This window comes from Betta splendens, chromosome 7, assembly GCF_900634795.4.
Source record: "Betta splendens chromosome 7, fBetSpl5.4, whole genome shotgun sequence".
NCBI classification, from domain to species: Eukaryota; Metazoa; Chordata; class Actinopteri; order Anabantiformes; family Osphronemidae; genus Betta; species Betta splendens.
The window spans coordinates 6,568,147-6,590,682 of NC_040887.2; the positions used below are offsets into that span (position 1 = coordinate 6,568,147).

A 22,536-nucleotide genomic window follows, 5' to 3' on the forward strand; every position below is an offset into this window, starting at 1 on the left:
CCCAGTTCCTGTCCCTGTCGGCCAGGTTGAGGTCGTTCCAGTTCCTGTCCCTGTCGGCCAAGTTGAGGTCATTCCAGTTCCTGTCCCTGTCGGCCAAGTTGAGGTCGTTCCAGTTCCTGTCCCTGTCGGCCAAGTTGAGGTCGTTCCAGTTCCTGTCCCTGTCGGCCAAGTTGAGGTCGTTCCAGTTCCTGTCCCTGTCGGCCAAGTTGAGGTCGTTCCAGTTCCTGTCCCTGTCGGCCAAGTTGAGGTCGTTCCAGTTCCTGTCCCTGTCGGCCAAGTTGAGGTCGTTCCAGTTCCTGTCCCTGTCGGCCAAGTTGAGGGCGTTCCCGTAGGCCAAGTTGAGGGCGTTCCCGTAGGCCAAGTTGAGGGCGTTCCCGTAGGCCAAGTTGAGGGCGTTCCCGTAGGCCAAGTTGAGGGCGTTCCCGTAGGCCAAGTTGAGGGCGTTCCCGTCGGCCAAGTGGAGGGCGTTCCCGTCGGCCAAGTTGAGGGCGTTCCCGTCGGCCAAGGTGAGGGCGCTCCCGTCGACCAAGTAGAGGTCGCCCCCGTCGACCAAGTAGAGGTCGCCCCTGTCTCTGGTCCCGTTCCCGTCGGCCCTGTAGCGGTCGTTCCAGTCCCTGTCACCCTCGGAGCCGCAGCGCCCGCCAGCCTCCAGGAGGAGGCAGCGCCTGCTGCAGTTCCTGCGCACCTCCAGGAGGAGGTCGCGCCAGCTGCAGTTCCTGCGCACCTCCAGGAGGAGGTCGCGCCAGCTGCAGTTCCCGCGCACCTCCAGGAGGGGGTCGCGCCAGCTGCAGTTCCGGCGGACCTCCAGGAGGGGGTCGCGCCAACCGCAGTTCCGGCGGACCTCCAGGAGGGCGCACCTGCATCGGTTCCCGGCGGCTCGGCTCCGGCCGCACCTGCATCGGTTCCCGGCGGCCCGACTCCGGCCGCACCTACACCCGTCTCTCGTCGCGGTGGTCCAGGGAGGACGCCGCTGGTTCCTGTCTCTCGTCGCGGTGGTCCAAGGAGGACGCCGCTGGTTCCTGCCTTTCGTCGCGGTGGTCCAAGGAGGACGCCGCTGGTTCCTGTCCTTCGTCGCGGTGGTCCAAGGAGGACGCCGCTGGTGCCTGTCTCTCGTTGCGGTGGTCCTAGGAGGACGCCGCTGGTTCCTGTCTCTCGTCGCGGTGGTCCAGGGAGGACGCCGCTGGTTCCTGCCTCGTCCTTGGCTCGGCTGCCGGACTGGTGGTCTCGCCCTCGGCGCATCCTGCTGTTGGGATGGCGCTGCCTCCTGCGGCGCCGTCCGCCTCGACTTCTCAGCCTCCTGGATCAGCGTCCGCCAGGAGGACATCGCCGTTGGGGGGGATTCCCGTGGACGCTGGCCCAGCCCAGGGGCACTGGGGGTGCCCCTCTGCCTCAGCGGCGGCTGGGCAGGATCTCGCCGCGCCTTCACCCTCCGTGAAGGAATCCCTGATCTTCGTGTCTTCCCTGTTCGTGGACTTTGTTATGTGGACTCTTGTTTTGGCCCTCCTCCGGTCCTCCCTCCACCCACCCTGCTCGTTTGCCTTGAGGGGTTGGGATTCGGTCCCTCCTCCTGGGACCACCCTCCGCCCGCCCTGGTTTGGGGGGGGGGGCTTCCGTGGGCGCCGTGGAAGGCGCCATAGGGGGGGGGGTACTGTCATGATCTGTGTTTTCGTTTCTAGTTGTTTTCCAGTAGTCACGCCATGTCCTGTTTTATTTTGTTAACTTCCCGTTCCAGTCAGCTGTCCACTTACCGGTTCTCAGTATCCACACCTGTCAGTAATTATGTAATCATTCTGTGTATTTAGCCACCACCGTTTCCCATAGTCCTTTGCCAGATTGTTGTATTCGAGTTTCATTAGTGTTCCGTGTTTCCTGAGCGTTCCGGGTTTCCCGTGTTTTCGTGTTCCGTGTTCCAGTACCTTGTTTCCATCCGGCCGTGTTTCAGGAGTGTTCCGAGTTTCGTTCGTGTTTCTTTGTTCCGAGTTTCCTGTGTCTCCGTGTATCCTGCCTGACCCTGGACTACTACTGACCGTGAGTTTGCCTGATCCCTGCCTGTATTTTTGCCGTGACCATTTCGTGTATGACCTGGACCGTCTGACCCTGCCGTAAAGAAATAAACCTCTGTCTGATCATAATCCTGCCTCCGTGCTGTGCATGTGGGTCCGCCGCCTGCCCGAGTCCTGACACCTGCAAATATGTAAACTTACTGTACATCACTTTCGCCTGCGCAGACGTCATTTAATGCAAAACAATATATCCTCTCCAGCGTTTTAGCATATTGTATAATGCGCGTGGACATGGAAACATCTGTCACCCACGTGACGGTGGGGCTAAAATGATTTGCTGTTTTCTGCAGCTCACTTAATAAACCGCACTAAGAGCCTTCTCTCCTTCTCGCCGTGCCTCATATGAACTCCGTCCATTTCACTTGTTGCTTTCTTTTCCCAGCGTTTCCTTGCAGCCTTAGCTCATTAACAAGGCTGTTTTCAACAGCCTCGCATAGAAGACTAATGGGCCAACATGCCTTTTATTGCACACTGCTGTTCCCTGGGTGTGGAAGTCCATTACGCTGGCAGATCAAGAATTTACTCTCTAATACAGGGGGGCCTCGCTACGGGCTAATGAAGGGAAATCTCTATTTTGAGATAAGTTCTCCTCTAGGTCAATAAAAAAATTATCTTGGCTGCAGAAGAGACGTTTGGTGGAGAACCAGCTGGTGAGGTCTGACCTGGGGTGAGTCCACTAAATTCAACAGGGAGATGCACTGTCTGGTTATGCACCTATTTATAACCTGCCACGTGGCAGCATTTCATAGCCTCACTCATTTAATAATCATTAAGCTTCAATTTAAAAATATCTGTAATTGAACCGTGGAATCAAATCGAGACTCTGCTCCATTTCATTTTCTTATAATGATGGATGCAGGTACAGCAACGCAGTTAATTAAGAGGAAAATTAAAGGTCTTGATTTTCAACTATAAAAAAAAGCATCAATCAAACCTGAAACTTGCAGGCGAAGAGCCCTTCTACAATGATTTTGCAGCAGCAGATGTTGTTGTGCTGATGGGAAACGATCTTATCCCCGATCCAGTGGCTTTCATCCTTTGCCTTTGCAACGAGAAGCGAGTTTATTGTAAGACGTCGTCGCATGGATCAGATGTTCCACTAATAACAATACATCCGCTGTGTGAAAGAGCCTAATGGTCTCAAACGCCACTCCATTAATTAGGCATCGAAGTAAATCAAGCAGGCACTGTCCTGATATATAATGACTATAATAAAGCTAGCACCCAGCTGGTGCAGCTATAAATATAATGTGGCTCATATTGGTCAGTTGTGCTACAGACTGTCAGAGGTGTTGATCCAACTCGATGGTCACTCACACACGTGTAGGGTCATTAAGCGAATGTCCTCTTAAACGTTTTTTAGTCAGAGTCTGTGAGGAGCCACTCGTGATGGATGGTGCTCTTTGCTGAAGCAGCCTCCCCGAGTGTGGAGCGCGTTTATTGAGACGTTGTCGTTATCGCGTTATGTAACATCGCAGTGTTTGCGGCTGAAACAAAGGCCGTTAAAACACAAAAAAGGCGGCTCCACACAGTCGAAGCCTTTCGAACACACACACACACACACACACACACACACACACACACACACACACACACACACACACACACACACACACACACACACACGCTGTCTCAATCCAGCCCACATAATGCAAACATAAATGCATCACCTGCACCAGACGCGACCCCTCGGTGACCCGGACCTGCTCACGGCCTCCACAGCGTCTGCACCTCTAGGCCAGCGGCAAAGAAGAGTTGGGCCAAGATGAAATTGCCAAAAGGTGCCTCACTTCTCCACTCGGCGGCTGCAGACAGAATTAGCCGCGCAGCCCCGCGCCGCCGAGCAGGTGGCAGCGGACACGGCTGCCCACGTCCTCGCACGCCAATCTCAACAGACATTTCCAGCGCAGCTCATTTGCTCACAGAGATCTGCCAGTGCGGCGACACGTCGGGTGATAACCGAGTCCAAATTGCTTTAATGCCTCCGCTTGAGTCGGGACAAGGAGGGGGGAGGGGGGGCGTTAAGCGTGGTTAAGGGTGGCAAGAGGAGCCTGTTAAATGGAACAACTCGCCATGTGTTATGAATTTTTAGACAGGAAGTCTATCCGGCTTCGCACGTTGGAGAGAGATTTTATCTGACAGCGCGAAGCAGACACAGATTTTAAAAACGCGCCTCCACGACGCCTAACAAGCCTCATATATCAAGCGTCCACACTCGCACGGACAGTCCCCAATGTGTAGGTGACTGTTTCATTTATTTAAGCAGCTATAAATATTTAAATTGTAAAACTGTTTGGGGGATGATACAAACGTACTCTCAGCTGAATATTCATTACCCATAAATATTTTAGTTCTCATTTCACCCGCTTTCCAGCGGCTCATCACGTGTGCGCGTGTGTGTGTGTGTGCGCGCGCGTGTGTGTGTGTGTGATCTTTTCAGGATTCAATTTTGCTGCTCAATATTAGGTTGTCTGACATCTCCAATCAATAAAGCTACTGAAGCTCACATGAGATTGGCAATTTTCCTCTTGCGAGAAGCTGCCTGGATCTACACAATCACACGCGGTCCCTGGTTGGTTACAGCGTCGCGTTTTCTTCTCTTTAATCTTTCTGGAGACCAGATACCGGTGACAAGATAAAACGAATGTTTACTCTACTCCCCCCACCCCCCAAAAAAATGCAATGAACTGAGCAAACCATTTATTATCTAGCATCAGCTTACGTGTGTATTATCACACGGGCGTCTTCTAAATGCCTCGTCGAGGGTCGCTGCTGAGTTAAACAACCGCTGTCACTTGGATGTTTGCATAAAGACCGGCCGCACGTTAGCGGGAGCTAAGGCGCGTTAGCGTTAGCGTTAGCGAGGGGCGCGCGTTGGCGGGAGGCTCCGCTAACGTCACGCGGCCCGCTTAACCTGACAAGCCACCGGCCGCGCCGCGCCCCCTCAGATGAAATGTTTGCCCGCTTCATGAGAAAACAAGGCGGCCGGGAGCCGTGTTTGCTTTCATTTTGAGAGAATTAGAGGCTTACTCCTAAGTGAACCCTGCAGAGGAGTGGAACAAACAACGCCGATGGCGCCCCAGCGGGTTCTAGGGCCCGTCAACGCACACCGTGGGCATCTGTCTCACACTCTGTTCTTAAGTGGTCAATGGGCGGATCCGTCTTAGGTGATTGGAATTTAGATATGTACACTTTAGGTCTGAGGTACAGACGGCTGTATGGATTTTCAATAGTGTCTCCCTAATGAATGTTTTCACTCTCCGCTTGTCAATGATCCGACCATTAGCCTGCTCTTAGCATACATTAAAAGCCACAAGCCTCTTTGGCTCACGTATAAAAGACAAAAATTCATCCCAGTAAGATTTTTAAAGATGCGCTTTTGGCGGCAATTAGCAGATGAAATTCAACGCGCAACATTTGGTGCGTTGAAAAGAAAAAAAAAAGAGCAAAGACAAGGACAAAAAGAAAAAACACACATCATCACATTCAAGAAGCTGCGAAAACACAATCAGCCTCAAACAGCTGGTAATGGGCGACCACTCTGCAGAACGCAATGTGTTAACTTGCACATTTTTTGGTGACAAATGATGCAGAAATTGTGTGAAAAGGCAAAAGTTGTTCTCATTACGTCGACCGTCGGACTGCGACGCATCTGCTCGGCTCCCGCGTGCGGATCGATAATCATTAGCCGGTTCAGGGTGAACCGTGAATACGTACGACATGCATTATTCACACATTTTAATTACCGTAAAGAAACACGCTGACGTATGAAGCAGGAAGTCACTGTATGTACAGAAATGCAGCACTCCATTTACTTTTGTGATAGACAGTGATAAGATTTGCTTTTGGGTGAATTCATAATAACGCCAGGTTTCACCTTCTAAACTGAACGCAGATCCATTTCTCTTTCAACACGACTCATTACATACAAAGAGCTCGTTTGAATGTGCTCTCTGCTCAGCGATGGCATCGCATTGTTCAAGGTTTGAGAGCGCTCGGCTTCGACTTAACGGACGGAGCGGCAGCAGCCGACTGGGGCTCAGGACGCTCAGTTCAGGCTACGCTGCACCGACGCTCAGTGTCGATGACTCACGCGTGGACCAGGGATCGACACGACGGGGCACGAATGCAACTCTTAGTCACCCAAACCCAGTGCGCCTGTGTATTAATGCAATTCAACCTTTCATTCATCGCAGCCTTTCTCCCGGGCCTCAATAGTCTGGAGCTGCCTGTAATGTGTGTAAGTGGTGGTGATGTAACTCCTCTTGTTCCACTGCAACACCGATGCTGCACACATCCCCGGCCCCGAGTCAATACACAAAGGCAGTTCGCTTGGATTGTACTTATCAGTCAACATTTGTTCCTCGTGCGTCTCTGTTTAGTGCCACGGTCGCCTGTGGACGCGTGTTCTGCATTCCGCGAGGGGCAGCGCTGCACACGGCGCCTTCTTCTCCCATTTTGGCATTCTTTTATGAATTCGACCCGTAACGGTGAGGTTGGCGGAGTCAGACGCCGCCAAGAAACACCTGAGCTCTGGATGGCAGGCAGATATTGAAAACGGGCGCTGAAGGGAATGGATGCGGAGAAAGATCCCTGACACCTTGGGGTCAATGTGCCCACATGCTGAGGCTCAACACAAAGAGACACATAATTGGATGATTTCATACAGCGGGCGCTGGTGCAGCCTTGTACTATGGATCATCCTGAAGTGCTGCTAATATTCACAGCTTGAATGACGGGAGAAGGACTCGGAGGCGAAGCCGGCAGCAAAATGGCTTCGCGTCGCGGTGCGGCTCCGCGGCGCGAAGCCCATCTTGTGAATTCAAATCTCACCTCTCGCATCGTGCGCGAGTGCGAGCGTCGTTACACCTGCAGCCGAATGACAGCTGTCTCCAGATCCACCACACTTAACACCACACCGGGACTCGTTAAGTAAATCTGCCAGCAGCACGTTAATATTAAGATGGCTATGAAAGACACGGAAAAACATTTTAATATCACAACCTTAAAACTGAAAAGATAATTGTGACCTTTTCATTTCTGTTTTGCTCCCTTTTCCGCTGCCTATTTCTTCTCCTCGCTCTCATTCAGTCTCTTCACCTTCACCTTCACTATTAATTATCTGAGGGTCAGTGATGAATCAAAACACAGGCTAATACAGATCAGGGAGGATTACCAACATTCGCTTAGATTTTTCAAATTAAATGTCACTGTGTTTTGTGTGGCAGGAAACACACTACAGGAAAAATTGTTAATTAAAGGTTATTAAAAGCCACTTTTATTCTGAGACCACCAAAACTCCCATTTCACTGAAGGTTTCTGACGGTTGTTTACAAGTGGCTGAAGTTTCCTAAAGCGAGGGTTGATGTGTGTTATTTTATGATTTAATTTCTCTGCTTAGAGACAATCAGAAAGACAACAATGTGGAAACCTCGTTGAAACGTGCGCCCCCTAGTGTTAGGAAACTTAACACGTCTCCACCCGAAGAGTGCGTTTGCGCCAATACGTGACTAATTTGTGCTCGCGCATTTACAGAGGCTTATATTAGACGCAGTTATGGCGCAGTGAGTCACATTAGCACACTGAAACGGCAGCAACCGCCCGTCCCCTGCGTATTAGAATACAGAGAGCACACATTTACTGCGGAACTCTGCAAAAATATGTTAAAGACTGGATTTAAAATGAAGTCGCTCCAGCTCTGCCGACGTCTCAGCCTGCGGAGCGTCACCGTGAAATGACTCCGCCGCTCCCCCGGCGTGCGACGCCGTCCGAGGTGTCACTAGGGGGCATTGTTAGACCACAGGACGACGCACGACATACACACGCTTTACATTACCATGGCAACTGGGTTTTCGACAATCCTTCCCTGTGTGGCGTATATTTTGGCACTGAGCCAGCGACTGTACACACTGATAATAACAACCCGCATGTGTGCGTCTCAACACTCGTGTTTTCAACATGAGCAGTCGTTTTTTTCCCTCCTCTCCCCACTTACTACACAATTGTAATTTTTTTTTTTTAATGACCAAACTCTGACTCTCGGCCGTGGTGGAGAATCCACAGATCTCACTTATGAGCAGTGAAGTGCTTTAAGCCAAAGAGAAACAACACACAAGGTCAAGATTACGGGTCAGCGCGGCACAATGCTCTCATAATAGGTGGAGATGTGCGAACTGGAAGCAGCGCCGGCGCGTCTGTCTCTCAGCCGAGGGCGGTGTCAGGGGTCCAGGACGCGCCGTTCACCGCCGGCTCGAGTGGTAATTGGAATGCAGGCTTCTCCTCTATCGCCTCACAATTAAGAGCGGACCTTGCGGGGAACGGAGCGCGCCATCGACCACTTGGCACCGAGTTCCATTCTAGTCGGCACAAAGGACACAAGTTACATTAGAGCACGCTTGTAAATAAAGGGAGGCAGATAATATCAAGAATTCGAAGAATGTAATGTAGGAAAACGATTAAAGCGAATGAATGGGGTCGTTTTCCCGCAGCACCTAATGTACTGCGATTGTTTTCTGTAGATGAGGTTCAGTATAGTGCGCCATGCATTTACAGGCTCAGCCTTGACTGTCAGGTTATGTCGAGGATTCCGAACAAAGATTTATTTTTTATTTGTCAATAAAAGTTTCTTCATTCATTTACAGGCGAGAAAACGTTACTAGGCGATTCCAGCCTCGAATGCGGACGTTGATGGCAGCACGACAGATGTTGAGTGATCCAGCTGCACCGGCCCCTCTCCTCATACCTGCCCGTCCCCTGGTCACGTGACCGCGTGCTGCAGCTCACTGACACATACGAGTCGGAGCTCGCGTGTCTGGGCTGCAGCTGGATTGTTTAGCGAAGTCGAAGGGGCGCGTGTGAGTCACAGCGCACCAACACCGCAGCTGTGTGTCGTTCCGGGCCCGCACTAGCGCTACGTGCGCGTGTGCGCGCGCCCGCAGCAGGGGAGGCGCGGTGCGTCTAAACGATCGCTTTCTGTCTTAGTCTAAAAATTAAGACTGCGGATGGGGCACGTGACGAGAAACGGAAAGTTCACTTAGTAGTGATTGATCCTCAGGTTGCGCGACAGGACAATTACGCACATGAGCGGTCAGTGGCGCTCCTTTAACAAATGCACGTGAGGTGCGTAACGAGCGCGCTCTCTGGATGCTTGGAGCGCGAGTTGAGGCGCAGAATGAAATATGTCTCCATATTTTTGCAAACACACATTCTTCAGCCGCAGCCCGTGGGCGCAGGCTGGTTATAGTACATGACGGCGCTCATTCCACGCCCGCAGCCTTCGCAGCCGCCGCGCGTCCTTTGACCCCCGCTCTTCCAAAATAGACGAACGACCTCGCGGAGCCTTGAGTCCTCGTTGCAGTTGTTGACGGCGCAGTTTTGGCCGTCAGTCAAAGGCGTTCGCACGCGGGCCAGCTGCGACGGGGAAGTGCGCGCGCGAGGCGTGAACCAGTCTCAGCGTTCGTGCAGGAGACGCGTTGCGGCAGTCACGCCGTCGGCGCGCACTGACAGGAAGGTTGTCATCACTCCCGGAGTGTGGACACGGCGAGCTTCTCCTGACAAAACACAAGACGAGCTCTCCAGAACGGTTGTTCTCTCATGGGTGAGTTGCAGAAGTTGTTTACTTTAAGTTGTACTTGTTATTGTATCCACCTCCGTCCCCGGAGATGCGTCCGGGCTTTGCGAAAGAGGCTTGTTGTGCAAAACCGGGACGTTTGCGTCAGGCCTAAACTTGTTAAATGGTGCCTCAACAAGCCGAACGCCGCGGTGCACGCTGTGCTTTTAAACGGACGCACAACGTGCGAGCTGTGAGGAAAACCCACGGCCTGCGACCGCGCAGGTTCTGTGGGTCGGGCACTGAGTCAGACCAAGAACCCCAGAACCAGCCGCAGGTAAAGTCGTGGTCAGTTCTTTCTCCAAGTCTGTTAACATGAACCGAACCAGTTTCATTCAGTCAGCAACTGTGCCAAAGATGCTTTTAACGTGTAACGTCACAGAGTAAAGCTTCAGTGTGACCTAAAACAACTTACAGTGAAGTACATGTGTTCACTCACTTTATTCATTCAGATTATAGGTATTTGTTAAAACTTGGCATTTGTATTTGCATCAGATGTAATTAGAGTATTGATGCTGGGATCATGGTATTCAAGCTCTTTATTCTGCTGTGATTGGGTTTGTCTGCTCACAGATCCGATCCACGCCCTCAGATGTTCAGACTGAGCCCATCATCAAAACTCACTCATTTCCCGCGTGCCGGGCTCAAAGTTGGAACTTCTTCCATGTGTAAATTCTTTGGCAGGGAGATTATGTGCGTGTGCGTCTGTCCGCTCAGCGCCACCAGCCAGGCTCAGTCTGGTGAAGCCGGACCCGTCGGAGCCCCGGCAGCTTTGTCACAATGAAATGGGTCGAGCGAAGGGACTGGTAATTGGCGAAATCCCGCGGCGGGCGCTCCCCGCGGTGATGCTCGGCCCAATCTCTCAATAAACTCATTTACTGCGCAACAAGCCGTCACATGAGAAACAGGTCAGCGTTTAATTCCAACTGCTGAAAAGGGCCCGGCGTGTTTGTGTCCGTTCAGGCGTGGTGTGTTCAGGTCCTCTTCCCTCAGGATGGACGTTCCTAAAGACTGTTCTTTGAGGACGGTTCTTGGGTTCTAAAGTTGTTATTAACATTTCCCTCAGTTTTCAGAACTCCAAAGAGCTGCATCTGTTCTTATTATAATTGTAAATGCGGCCCTACAGTCCACTTAATCACACATTTTCAAGCTGCAGCTCCGTAACATGTAAATCTTTTTTTTCACGCATGCAGATTGTTTGGACTAAATGTTTCTCCACACAAAAAAGTGAATAAAAGCGTCCACGTGCACGGCTCACTGGCATTTTCTGGTTTATTAGAGGCAGAGGAAGGGCGATAAACTCTAAATGTCAGATTCTGAGTGGCTCGTCTGAGTGCACTTCCCACGAAGCAAGTGGCTGAATGCGCTTTAAAGAGCGGCGAGATGAAAAAACGCTCAGTGCGTGAAGACGTCGTTGGCGGCGGCGCCTACGTGCGGCACGGACCCAGTGGACCAGCGCTGCTGCTCTGACAGGTGCTGGACCGTGTCCCCCCTGGGGCGGGTTCATCCTGCATGCGTTGCCACAGGCCCGGCATGTTGTGTCCACCTCCTTCCACAGGAAGAGGAGAGATAATTGCCTCTCAGCGGCCTCGTAATTGTGTAATTGGAGCCTGTCAGAGGAGTTTTGACTTCCCACAGTGTTGTGCCGAAACTTGGCTCCACATGCGCGATGGGAGGACGGGGGAACCCCCCCTCCCCCCAACACGTAGCCTGTAAAACCCTTATTGCGCTATAGTTAATGTTTGTGTAATATCATGGCCCGCGTCTTCCCACATAACGTTGTGTTGCTTCGCCTGTAATGTGTTGTGACAGGCCGGAGCGCATTTAGCTGCTGTCAGCATCTGAGCGCCTCGTTGTTATCCATTAGCGGCAGCGACTGCGGGGTAAGAGCCTTAGCGTGCGGGGGGGGGCGCTTCTCGGCCACTTAATCAGTGGTGTGCTGGGAACAGATCAACTCCATGTCTGTCACTTATACATTCAACAACTGAGGAGTGTAAACATGCAGCCGCCACACGGAGGACGGGGTGGGTTTAATGCTGCATTTAATTATAGCACAAAGGAAGGTGGGGGAGCACTTTAACACCAGCTTCTTAAAGATTAATATATTGAATGATATGATTATTATTATAATATCATATAAATTATTCAAGTCACTAATTGGACCAACTATTAACTAAGAGCACTGTTCCCCCACAGAGAGTGGAGCTGGTAGCTGTTAAAAGTCCTACGAGAAGGAATCTGGGGAATAAATGCGAGTGTGTTTGTTTGAGGAGCAGAGTAATCGCATATTTTTACATATCAATAGCGTCAGAGAACGCATTCACGGGGATTAAGTGTTCAAGTGCTGTTTAAGACGATAATCTGAGCAGGCTGCCTGCACGAATAAAGGTGTCGGCGCCCCTGGACCGGCTGGTGAGGATGGACGATGGGGCCGTGATGGATGTGCACGTTTGAATGATGTGTGGAACAAGAAAGTGAGAAAGTGTTGGATGAAACAAGGGGAGATTCCTGCTTGTGTGACAGAAAAGCAAAGAGCAGCTCTCTGCCTCACGCCCTGCTTGATATTTTAATGATGCATGTTTGCCTTTGATTTGAGGATCTCCGTGGACGAGGAACCAAAGGGGCCGAGCACCGATGTGTGTGGAAGGGAATTTATTGCTCTCCTCCTCCGGAGGCCGGCCCACGTTGGGAACGCTTGTGAAAGATTTACTAGATTCCCCGACGCAGTCACTTAAAAAAACACAGAGGAGCCGCACTCAGAAGCGGAACGCGGCCCACCTCCCTTTTCAAACGTCTGCCGACGGATCTGTCGGCACCAACACATTAACCTTCTGGATGAAAATTCCGTCAAAATGTTCCAGCGCACATCCCAGCGGCCTCGTTGCCATGGCGCCCGGACTTCCGCCCCCGAGCTCCGGCGGTTCCTAACGACCGAGGGCAGAGGTCGCGACCCCTCCGGTCGACAACTGTTTGGTGAAATCAGCGCCTCACGCGGGGGCACAAATAACTTTGCACCCCGTCCGAATGGGAGCAGGTGAAGTGAGCACGAGAGAAGCGGGATGTTCTGGCTTTGATGGGGGGGGGGGGCTCCCTCCGATCCCCCGGCCGCCCTTTCAGAGGCTCTTTGCACAACTTCAATTGACAAAAGGGCCGCATTCCTCCGAGCGAGTGAGCAACATGGTTTGCTGGCGCTCGAAACGCTCTTCACCGCATTCAGCGGGACGTTTGCTTTTAAACAGTGCTCTCACTGTTCGGACCCGTCTTCTGGGACAAACACTGACTCTGAGACGGCGGTACAGAAATAAGCCGCGACGCGCACACGGCGACAGCGCAGTAAACATCCTCTCGGCGTGCGGTCGCCTCCCGCCGATCGCATCCACGGCTCCGCTTTGTCCCAGACGTCAGTGCCCGCGAAGCGCTTTTCATGCTCACACTCGCTTCCATCTGGTCTGGAATGATGCACCTGAGCAGCAACAGGTCCCTACAGCCCCCAGGAATGAGCAGCAGCCTCGTAGCATTCCTCTGTCCGAGCTGATGAACTGACGTTCCATCTCTCAGTGTCACTGCACGTGTGCTACGAGCTTGTTCAAATCCCCTCAGTGTCATAGAAATATATATTGTTTCCTCTTTAGCGTTTTTCAGAATCCTTAGCTGTGCTTTCGCAACTCACCGTGGGAGGATTATCTCTGACCCATGCACTCTGTGGGATGATTTTACTCTACTGCTGCTTTTCCTAACAGCTCCGACCTGCTGCTGGAATTCAATTCATATGCTAATGGCCTGAATTCCCATGGATTTTTCTGTCTCTCCTGTGCTGTACGCCCCCCCCATCTCCCTCCACTCGCTGTCTGTTTCTGTCTCTCTGCCCACAGTGATGTTCGTGCTCGCTCGGGTCACAACCTCCTGTCTTTATGTGATGGCGCGCAGGTGGAGGTATGTGTCTGGTTGCCCTCAGGGTGTGAGCTCTAGGTTAATCAGCATAGAATCAATTGAAGGGGCCTAATAAATGTCATACTCTTCATAACTATTTGTTTCAGTGGCTTTAATAAGGATATATTATACTTCCTGCTTTGATTAGACTATGACAATTAAATAATTAGTCACCTGTTAATTTAACCAGGATGTCTTTGAGGTCAGCAGGCAACTGGAGCCCCTCCAGGAAACAAAACACATGAAATATCTGCTTCATTATGCAGCTTTTTCAGCCTGGTGCTGAATGTAAGCTGACGCGGTTACCAGTAGTGGAAACGCCACATTCCAAACTAGCAACATGTTTCCATTTCATCTCATCTCATTTCTGTTTTGTTACAGTAGATAATGGATTCAGGGGAATTCTTCTACACCTTAATTTGTTTTGGCAGCGCTACAGCGTTTGTTCACTTGTGGTTTATCGTGCTTGTGGTTTGTGCTTGTCGCATATTGACCACTTCAGTTGTGATATATGAGTAATATAAATTACATACCAATTCAGCATTTCGTTTATTAGGCCTATAGCCAGTGAATAAACACTTTAAAGCAGTAAGTGCACATCACACCTATCTGAGCTCGGTGATCATAGATTTCCTTTTTAAACAGTATATGTTCAGTTTCAATCAGCGTCTTTCTGTCTTTGTGTTTGTGGAAAACGAAGGTATGTGATAGCTGTTAGTCAGCTATTTTGCCGGGGGGGCGTGGGTGTTGCTATCTGTGACACGCTGTGCCTGATACTTGGCTCCGAATGTGAGACCAGCAGCATTAAATTTAATAACACCCTGCCAACATGTTCCGTGTCTGCGCTGAAACGCTATTAACCCCATTCATCTTTTCCCTTGTTGAGCCTCCCACCTGTTCTCATGCAGAAAATGTCAAGCGGCGGATCATCTGCATACAGCTTGATCCGGGCCACCGGGCCTTTCACAGGAGAATCGCTGCCTCTGCTCTGGCATATTCCTCGGCAGCACCAGCTCCCAAAACGTCCGACCCGGCGCTGTGGAACTTCTAAAACACTCCTTAATGGACCCTTTGATTGGGGCCGCACAGGCCAGGACAAACACGTTCATTCATGGCGCTCCAGAAATGCAAATGAAGCGAAGCCCCGGCGCTGTCACAAGGGCAGCCCTGTCGCGGGTCTGTGTTGGCCACCAGCGGGGCAATCGCTCAAACAGCGCCACGCAAGGTAGCGCTCCTATGGTGGCTGTCGCGGAGTCGCTTCAACTCCCCGAGCCGCCAACGTCTTTGGCTCTGAGCCACAGCGGTGAAGCTGCAAATAAAGGGCAAACAGGGTAAAACAAGCAAGAAGCAGCAGCGGAGACAGAGAAAAACGCTCTCTTACTCGAAAGTGGCCTCTTTGATTCGTTTTAAAATGTGTTGTGTTTAAACGCTGTGTTCGGATGCGATGGCTTTGCCGTGTGAGCCCTGACAGAGCTCTGTGCAGATGTTTTAAAGTTAAAGGATTAGATTTAGTTTGATAGTACACCGGAGGTGACTCATGAGCCCTAGTCTCTTGACATGTTGCAGCAGATGCTTCAAAACCCACTGTTTGCCAGCTCATCAGTGGGAGGATAAGTAATTTAGTTTCTGATGAGTTTCTTACAACTGTGATTATTTTCTAAATGCGGCGGATGCCAGGAAATTTCCTTGGCTGAATTCTTTCCCCCAGAAAGAACGCGGTACAGTACATTTAGAGTTTTTCAGCAATTACTTGGCAGTATCCAGCACAACATCTCTTTCAGTCCACCTTGGATTGTTTAGAAATATTTGAACCATTCATTGCCACCAATTCAAATCACCAACAGTGATTTAAAGGTACCCTGTGCATAAAACCTCTAAAAGCATCACACGTCCACGAAGACGCGTCAAAGTGGGACTAGAGGACTCTCACTCCATTCTTTGGATTTTGCTGCTGGTGAAAGTCTCTTAGAAGATTAAACACTGACTTTCACAATCCGTGTTTTGGGTATTTTAGATAATGGGGTGGGAAAAGGGAAACGTGGGAGAGAGACAAAGGCGTGTGCGCGCTACAAGATCAGGCAGGTCTTACCCTCGAGTGAGGCTTCGAGAGTTTTGGAGCTTGAAGCATCAGTGAAAATGAAAGTTAATCTCCAGGACTGAAATCTTCATTTAACCGATAATTTGTTACAAAATAAATGGATGTGTTTTAAGGCTTCTTCTAAGTGAATATAGAAGATATGAAGAATATGAGAGTATATTGTAGTATAGCTTCCGTATCAATGCAGTATTTAATGGTGATATAATAGATTATACACATAACTCTTGTTAATAAATCTAAATTGATGTTTATTGTAACTTTACCGTTCTTGATGCCAATCTGTCACTCTTCACTTTTTATTGTTGTTCCAGCCTTTGATCCAAACTATTTTCTATGAAGCTGTAAACATTTCCACAACACTCGCTGAGTTGTGCAGGACAGGGACTCTATTTGCGCAGAACATACCGAAGCCACCATCTGTGCTTTGGCATCAGGAGTTTAAGGGTGTTATCGCGCGCCAGGCCAGCTCTAATTTATAGAGGCAGCACTTCAAATGTCGCTCCACAAAGCCTCATTTTACCGTGCGAGAGCACGGGAGCCACTTAAACCCCAACTGAGTGAGCTCAGCGGCGCTTTAATGAGCAACACACCTCCACACACTGAAACACGAGCCTGCTGAAAGTGTTTGCTTTAAACCTGTTATGCTTGTGTGCGATGTAAAGGAGTGCGGCGCTGTCTGGCTGCCGCCTTACGTAACAGTGGATGCGCAGGTTTGAAGTGAATGCCTTTGAAGTTTGATGCCTGCTGCCCTGCAGAGACACCGCACGCCTCACCACATCTAGGAGTGATAACAAAAAGTCACGGGGACCCTAAAGGTAAGGCAACGCGTGCTTTACGGACATAACTTTAAATCTCGACCCGTTTGTGGATGAATCCAAGTGTGTCACCGCGGCCTCCACTCACTGGACACGTAGGCTGAGGTGATGAGGTGATAGTCATGCGCTGGGTTCATCACTGTGGCAGCTGGAGTCGTTCCAGAGTTCGTCGTAGGAGGCGGTTCTAATGTTTTGGCCAGCAGGTTCTCAGAGCATTTGAACCATGCACGTCAACAGAACTCCGGCATCCACTGTGTTCTCCTCCACAAGCGCACAGTGGAATTAACATGTGTCTGACAGGTTCCAATTAAACAACCTTGTAAAAGTAACAAAAGTAATGAATTACGTAATACCTCAAGGATGCGTCGCCCTGTGATTGGACCAACACCACGGAGGAAGCGGTTCTGATCCAGGATGGATGTGGCCACGCACAAAATAAGCGAGATATTAACGAGGATTTTGTGTTAGCATCATAGCTTTACGGTGCCTGTAACACTGGAAATGCGACACAGCTGCAAAGCTTTGTTCTTTCCTGATAAGAGGTAATAAGAGGAGAGAACAAAGAGAGGGTGAACGATCTGCTTGAGTCTAATGATTTGTGTCACTCGCATGCCAACACTTTGATGGATCATATCAGCTCTACTGTATCAGCTACTGTTGGCCACTGACATCATTCAGTGGGTTTGACACCTTGCTCATCTTTACGCAAACATTGGAGCAACATCCTGAACTTAAGCCGCTCCTTGACTTTAAATTGGTTTGTGTACTTTGCCGAAACCCAGGTTCCTGTTTGCTGAAGCCCTGGAGGACGCGTCCGTGCCCCGCGCTTTGTTGACTTCCTCTCCGTCAGCGCCAGCGCATGCTGCTGGCACCTCCTCCGTCATTGTTGTGCGGCGTGTGCGTTGACAGGCGAAGCCGCCCTGGTTTTGTGCGTTCGCAGGCTGTTGTTATCTGACGCGGCGTTTGAAGACGTACTGGAACCATGAATGAAGCGCAGTCTCGGCTGCCGGTGCAGGAAGGCTCACATTTCGTGCTTAGGCGTGTTCCTGTTGGCGTGAGTGTGCTCTTCGCGCAGACGCGCGGCTGTTTTTGCTGCATGCCACGCTCCTCGCAACGTTGTAATTGTGTGTTTGTGTCACATCAAGACTGAAGAGGTTGTAATTATCAAAAGGTCCAGTACCAGGGGAATGTTAGCACAAAGAAACGGGCCTGGCTGCCTTTTAGCTGAGTCACTGAGGCTCAAACATTCTCCTTGGGGACCTCCTAAACATTTGACCGTGTGTCAGGAGCATTCTAAACACGTGAAGCACGTTTAAACACGGTGAACGCACAACTTTGCCTCCGGGTTTTTTTCTCTGTCCCATCGTGTTTATAGAAGCGTTCGCTGGTTTAAACACGGAGAGGGTCAATTTGAAACGACGACAACAGTCCTAAATGGACTGTGTAATTAGGCCCGGCGATTCTGCCCCGGCACTGACGCTAGTGAGCTGTGCAGGCGATTCCGGATCAGACGGTGTTTAGGCTGGAGGATTCTCAGCGGATGCAAATAAGGAACGATAAAAACAAGATTTCTGTTTTGGATTCCTTAGGCTTATTAGGAGGAGGAGGTTAAGGTTATTTTCACCCCGGGACGGCTCGCTGAAGCTTTAAAGCCTTAGTCTACTGTGATTCATTTGATCTGGCATTATAAATCTCATAGAATAGATCAGTGTAAGACGACCAAGGAGCTTGTTCTAGTCAATTTCACGATTTAAAGGAGCAGACTGTGAATATCAACTGTGTTTTCTGCTGACTGACTAACTCCACATGCTGCTTATCCTGTAAATACCTTACAATTTGAAGAGATCATTCCAACATAGACCCGCATTAAATGAAGTTCTCTGTGTCTCCAGATGAGAAATTACGCTGGCGTTTATTTTCACAAAACCTGAAGATGAAATGTAACTAAAAGCCAAATCGCGTGGCGGAAGATAAGACGCGATCCTGTTAGTCTTTTATCAACCACATCATGTCGATATCAGTTCAGTTCATGTTCTCCCGAGCCTCCATCTATCAACACCCCGAAGCGACGTCTGGAAATGAAGCGCGAGTCCTCGGAGAAAAGACAACTCCCCTCATGTGTTTGAGCTACGACATGATGCAATGAAATCGCTGAGGAGTCGGGTGTAAACGGGTGTGGGTGGATGTTTGTAAGGCAGAAGTGAGTGAGTAAGAGGGGAGGGGGGGGGTGCTTGCACTTCCTCCCGCCCATGCTTTAACTGTGAGTGAGTGACCCCACAGTTCACTCTTTGTCCCCGTCATTGTCACCGGCTTAGGGAGCGTCTTTGGCTTTGGCGACATATGTCACTTGAGTGAGTCCCTTTAGCCGCTTGAGTGGAGGTGAGGGGGGCGAGGGGGGGGGCGTGTCATCGGACCGAGGAGCCGAGCAGCGCGAGGTGGAGGAGGACGGACGTGTCAGAGGTGCTGCTTCGGAGCGATGATCCCCCGATGGTTCCGGCCCAGACGCGTGTCCTCGTGGACGCGCTGAGCCGCCGCCGTGGGCTCTGCCTCAGGTCTGACACGTAGAGAGCTTCAGGACTCCGTGAGTATTGGTTACATCATCAGTCGGATGCTGTTGGTTAGAGGGAACCACCGCACTGGGACTCTGTTGGATTGGAAGCGCTGGCTGTCATTTCTGCATCAGGTGTCACTCACTTCACTGCACAAACGTGACCTGCAGCGGCGCCGCTCGGCCCGAGGGGACTTTTATTGGGTCGGAGGAGCTCGTTGCATAGAACGGATGCTGCTGTAGCCGGGATTAGCGCAGTAGTAATCACACCCTTCGTGCCACGGCGCACTATTGGCTTACAGCACACAATCCCCGCGGATCCGCGGCCGCGACGGGTCGTGTGCTCAGGTAACAGAGCTGCGTGCGCTTTGTTGTCTGTTTACACAGCGGCTCCACCCACTTGTATGGGGCCAAGGATCTGGGCTTTAAACAGGCGCTGTCAGTGGTATTCGGGTTCAGGTGAGCGGCGCCGCGCACGTGGAGGCCGACAGCATCCGGCCCAGGTCGCCGTGTGTGTGTGTGTGTGTGTGATTGGGCCGCGGCGTCAGACACACTGGAAAAGCTTTGTTTCTCGCCCAGCGAGCCTTTAACCGGCTTCACGCACAGTCCGGCAGCAGAGGATAATCACACAGACTTCTCAGCGTAAAAGCTCCGCCACAATCTCAATTTGTTTAATTGATTCTAAATTCCAGCAGCTTAATCTTGGACCCAGTCCACCACAATTACGGCACTGACTGGACCGGAGGTGAACGCCCGCCGCGCGCCCTCAGAAGGTGTCAGAGTGGTTCTGACTGGCTGGACCTCCGCGGCCTCGTCGTCCCGGCAGCAGGATTAGCTGGAGCGTGAACCCACTTGGTTCTGCCGCCGTGACAGAGCTGAGCTGTGGAATGCGGCCGGGCTCGGAGCGGTTCATGGGCTGCCAGCTCGGACCGGGCCGCGCTCGCGGGCGGCGACTCGGTCCTGGTGCCGGTTGGGTTGAGTGTAGACACGCTGCGCGGTACCGGCGGCCCGGCTCCACAGTTCAAAGGGTAATCTGTAGACAAGCGCTCTGCTGTGTTGAGCCACGACATCCAATCAATGCCGGACAAGGGCCCGTGAACGGCTGGCGCCGGCCGTGGGAGGTGTTCAGCAGCTGAGCCCCGTCTTCTACACGGGCTGCAGTAAAGGACTTTTTATTATTAGGAGAATGGATCTTTAATGTTGTGGGTTTTAGTGCCGTTAGATCTTATTTACTTACAGTACTTCTTACTGGTCCGACTTGGCAGGAAGCCACACATCTCCAGCTCCCCTCACTGTTACATTACATTCAGTGCTGCGTCTCTGTGATCCTGTGAGTGACGCTGGCTTTCCACCTGATTCCAGGTCTTTTGTGCCCTAAAGGTTCCAGGTGAGATCATCTGCCTCCTCGCGCCGTCTCGGTCCGACCGGTGCCGGCGATGGCGTCGGCGGGCAGCCTGCAGCTCGCTCTGCTCCTCGCCCTGAGCTGGACGGCTGCAGCCCTGACTGTTCCTCTGGAAGGTGGGCGGAGCCAGACCTCGCGGCGCCATTTTTCTTTTCATCCAAAGTTCAAAATCGTAGGATCACCAGCATTTATCAATGTTTCTCATTGTGTGTGTGTGTGTAGTGGAGCAGCCTCCGACCATAATCCGCCACACGTCGGGCCCCATCGTTGCTCTTCCCTTTGACAGTAACGTCACTGTGAGGTGTGAAGCCCGGGGCAACCCACCGCCACAGTAAGACGCCTGCACATCCACACCAATTAAAACAGCTGAGCAGAAACCTACTAAGTGTCCTGTTCCAACAGATACAGATGGACAAAAGACGGGGAGGAATTTCTACCCCCTCACGTCAACACAACACAGAACACATCTGGCACTTTTGTGCTGCAAAGCAAACACCTCGCCCAGTTCCAGGGTAAATATAGATGCTACGCTTCTAACAAGCGGGGGACTGCCATGACGGAGGAGATCACGCTGATCGCTCGCAGTGAGTAACCTTCACCCGAGCAGCTCATCCCGCTCTGCCTGCGTTTCACAATGAGGCTTCACCGTGTGCTCATGATCAGGCGTCCCAAAGTTCCCGAAGGAGGCGATGGAGCTGATTGAGGTGAACGAGGGAAATCCCTTCGTCCTGAAGTGTAACCCTCCGGAGGGCGTGGCCCCGCGTCAGATCTACTGGATGTCCTATCGTAAGTGCAGACAGATGCGTTTAAGCCCGGCTGCCTGTTGGCTGATGGGAAAATCAGCCGAGGTTAGGGCGGATTGTTCCTGATTTGTAGGTTCAAGGTGTCTTCAAATTGAGATGTGAGCCAGAATAGCAGCATTAACGGCTGGACAGTCTGTCCTCGCTGTGAATCACTGTGTTCAGAGATTGAAGTCCAGCCCCTGGGGAAAATCACGGCTTCAGACACTTGACAAGAAGCAGCGCGAGGTGATGGAGGAGACTTAAACCCAGCGGTGGAGCAGCGTTGATAATGTGGAGGTCTGTGTGAGCTGCCTCGGAACGTCCTGTTCTCTCCCTCAGTGGGGGGTCCAGCCGTGACAGCAGAGACTGCCAGGTAACGGGACCCACAGAGCTATAGGATCCGTGGGTCGGTCCCACAGCACAGTCCCTTCTCCACCGCCACAGATATGAAGTTATTCACCGTGCAAAAGGTCACCTCTGTTCTGTGTGAGGCGCTTTGTCAATAGCGCAGTTTTCTACCCGGCCTCTTGGGAGATTTCTCAACTGCCTCCAACAACAACAACAACAAAAAAACCTGCTTCCTGCAGGAACGAGAGAGGAGCAGATGTGTGAAAGACAGAGCGCATCAGCGGACACTGTGCTGCCTCCTTGTGTGTGGACTGAAGGTGCTGGAGACACGTTTTTAAGAGCAGTTTGACACCAAATCTATGTATTTTCCAAGGAGAACTAATGTCCTGAGGCCATGTCTTAAATGAAGCTGTTAAATAATGGAACGAGCTGAGAGGCGCGATAAATTACGCATCGCCGACTCGTTACGGACTCTATTTAAACCACATACGCTGGCACCGTCCTAATGAGGTCACCGTGTACGAGGCGGCTCATTGAGGGCGTGTGTAAAAACCCCTCCACTGTCTATGTCAGGCCATACTGTACCACAGCCGCTTTTCCATGGCAACCGAGTGCCGCCGAGCACTCGGCCTCGATTCTGGAGAACCCGATGATGCGTTTGCTCGTTTGGGCAAAAGGTCAATTTGTGTTTCTGCACCAGCCACGAGTAGTAACATACTGTATGCTGATTGTTAACACCCCCCCCCCCCGCAGGCCTGCAGCACATCGAGCAGAACGAGCGGGTCACCACCGGCCTCGACGGCAACCTGTACGTCTCCAACGCCGTGCGCAGCGACAGCCGCGACGATTACCACTGCCACGCCGCCTTCTCCAGGATACGCACCATCGTCCAGAAGAGCGCCATGGCCGTCGTCGTCGCCGCCCAGAGCGGTGAGTTGCCG

General features: G+C 51.4%; 1 protein-coding gene across 13 annotated transcripts in view; it reads left to right on the forward strand.

Annotated features, from left to right (window-relative positions):
• The first annotated feature begins 9,152 nt into the window (after positions 1 to 9,152).
• Positions 9,153 to 22,536, forward strand: part of LOC114858885 (neural cell adhesion molecule L1-like protein) — a 31,674-nt gene continuing 18,290 nt past the window's right edge. For 4 of the 13 annotated variants that reach the window (XM_029156548.3, XM_055510331.1, XM_055510332.1 and 1 more), the window contains exons 1-6: positions 18,914 to 19,096; positions 20,444 to 20,581; positions 20,688 to 20,796; positions 20,868 to 21,049; positions 21,129 to 21,251; positions 22,349 to 22,525. In XM_029156548.3, the coding sequence (XP_029012381.1) occupies positions 20,500 to 20,581; positions 20,688 to 20,796; positions 20,868 to 21,049; positions 21,129 to 21,251; positions 22,349 to 22,525 (673 nt within the window). In that variant the 5' untranslated portion in view covers positions 18,914 to 19,096; positions 20,444 to 20,499. Of the gene's footprint in view, positions 9,661 to 9,930; positions 9,950 to 16,376; positions 16,516 to 18,911; positions 19,097 to 20,425; positions 20,582 to 20,687; positions 20,797 to 20,867; positions 21,050 to 21,128; positions 21,252 to 22,348; positions 22,526 to 22,536 lie in introns of those variants that run through there. The other 9 variants (XM_055510333.1, XM_055510334.1, XM_029156549.3 and 6 more) reach the window with 8 other exon arrangements.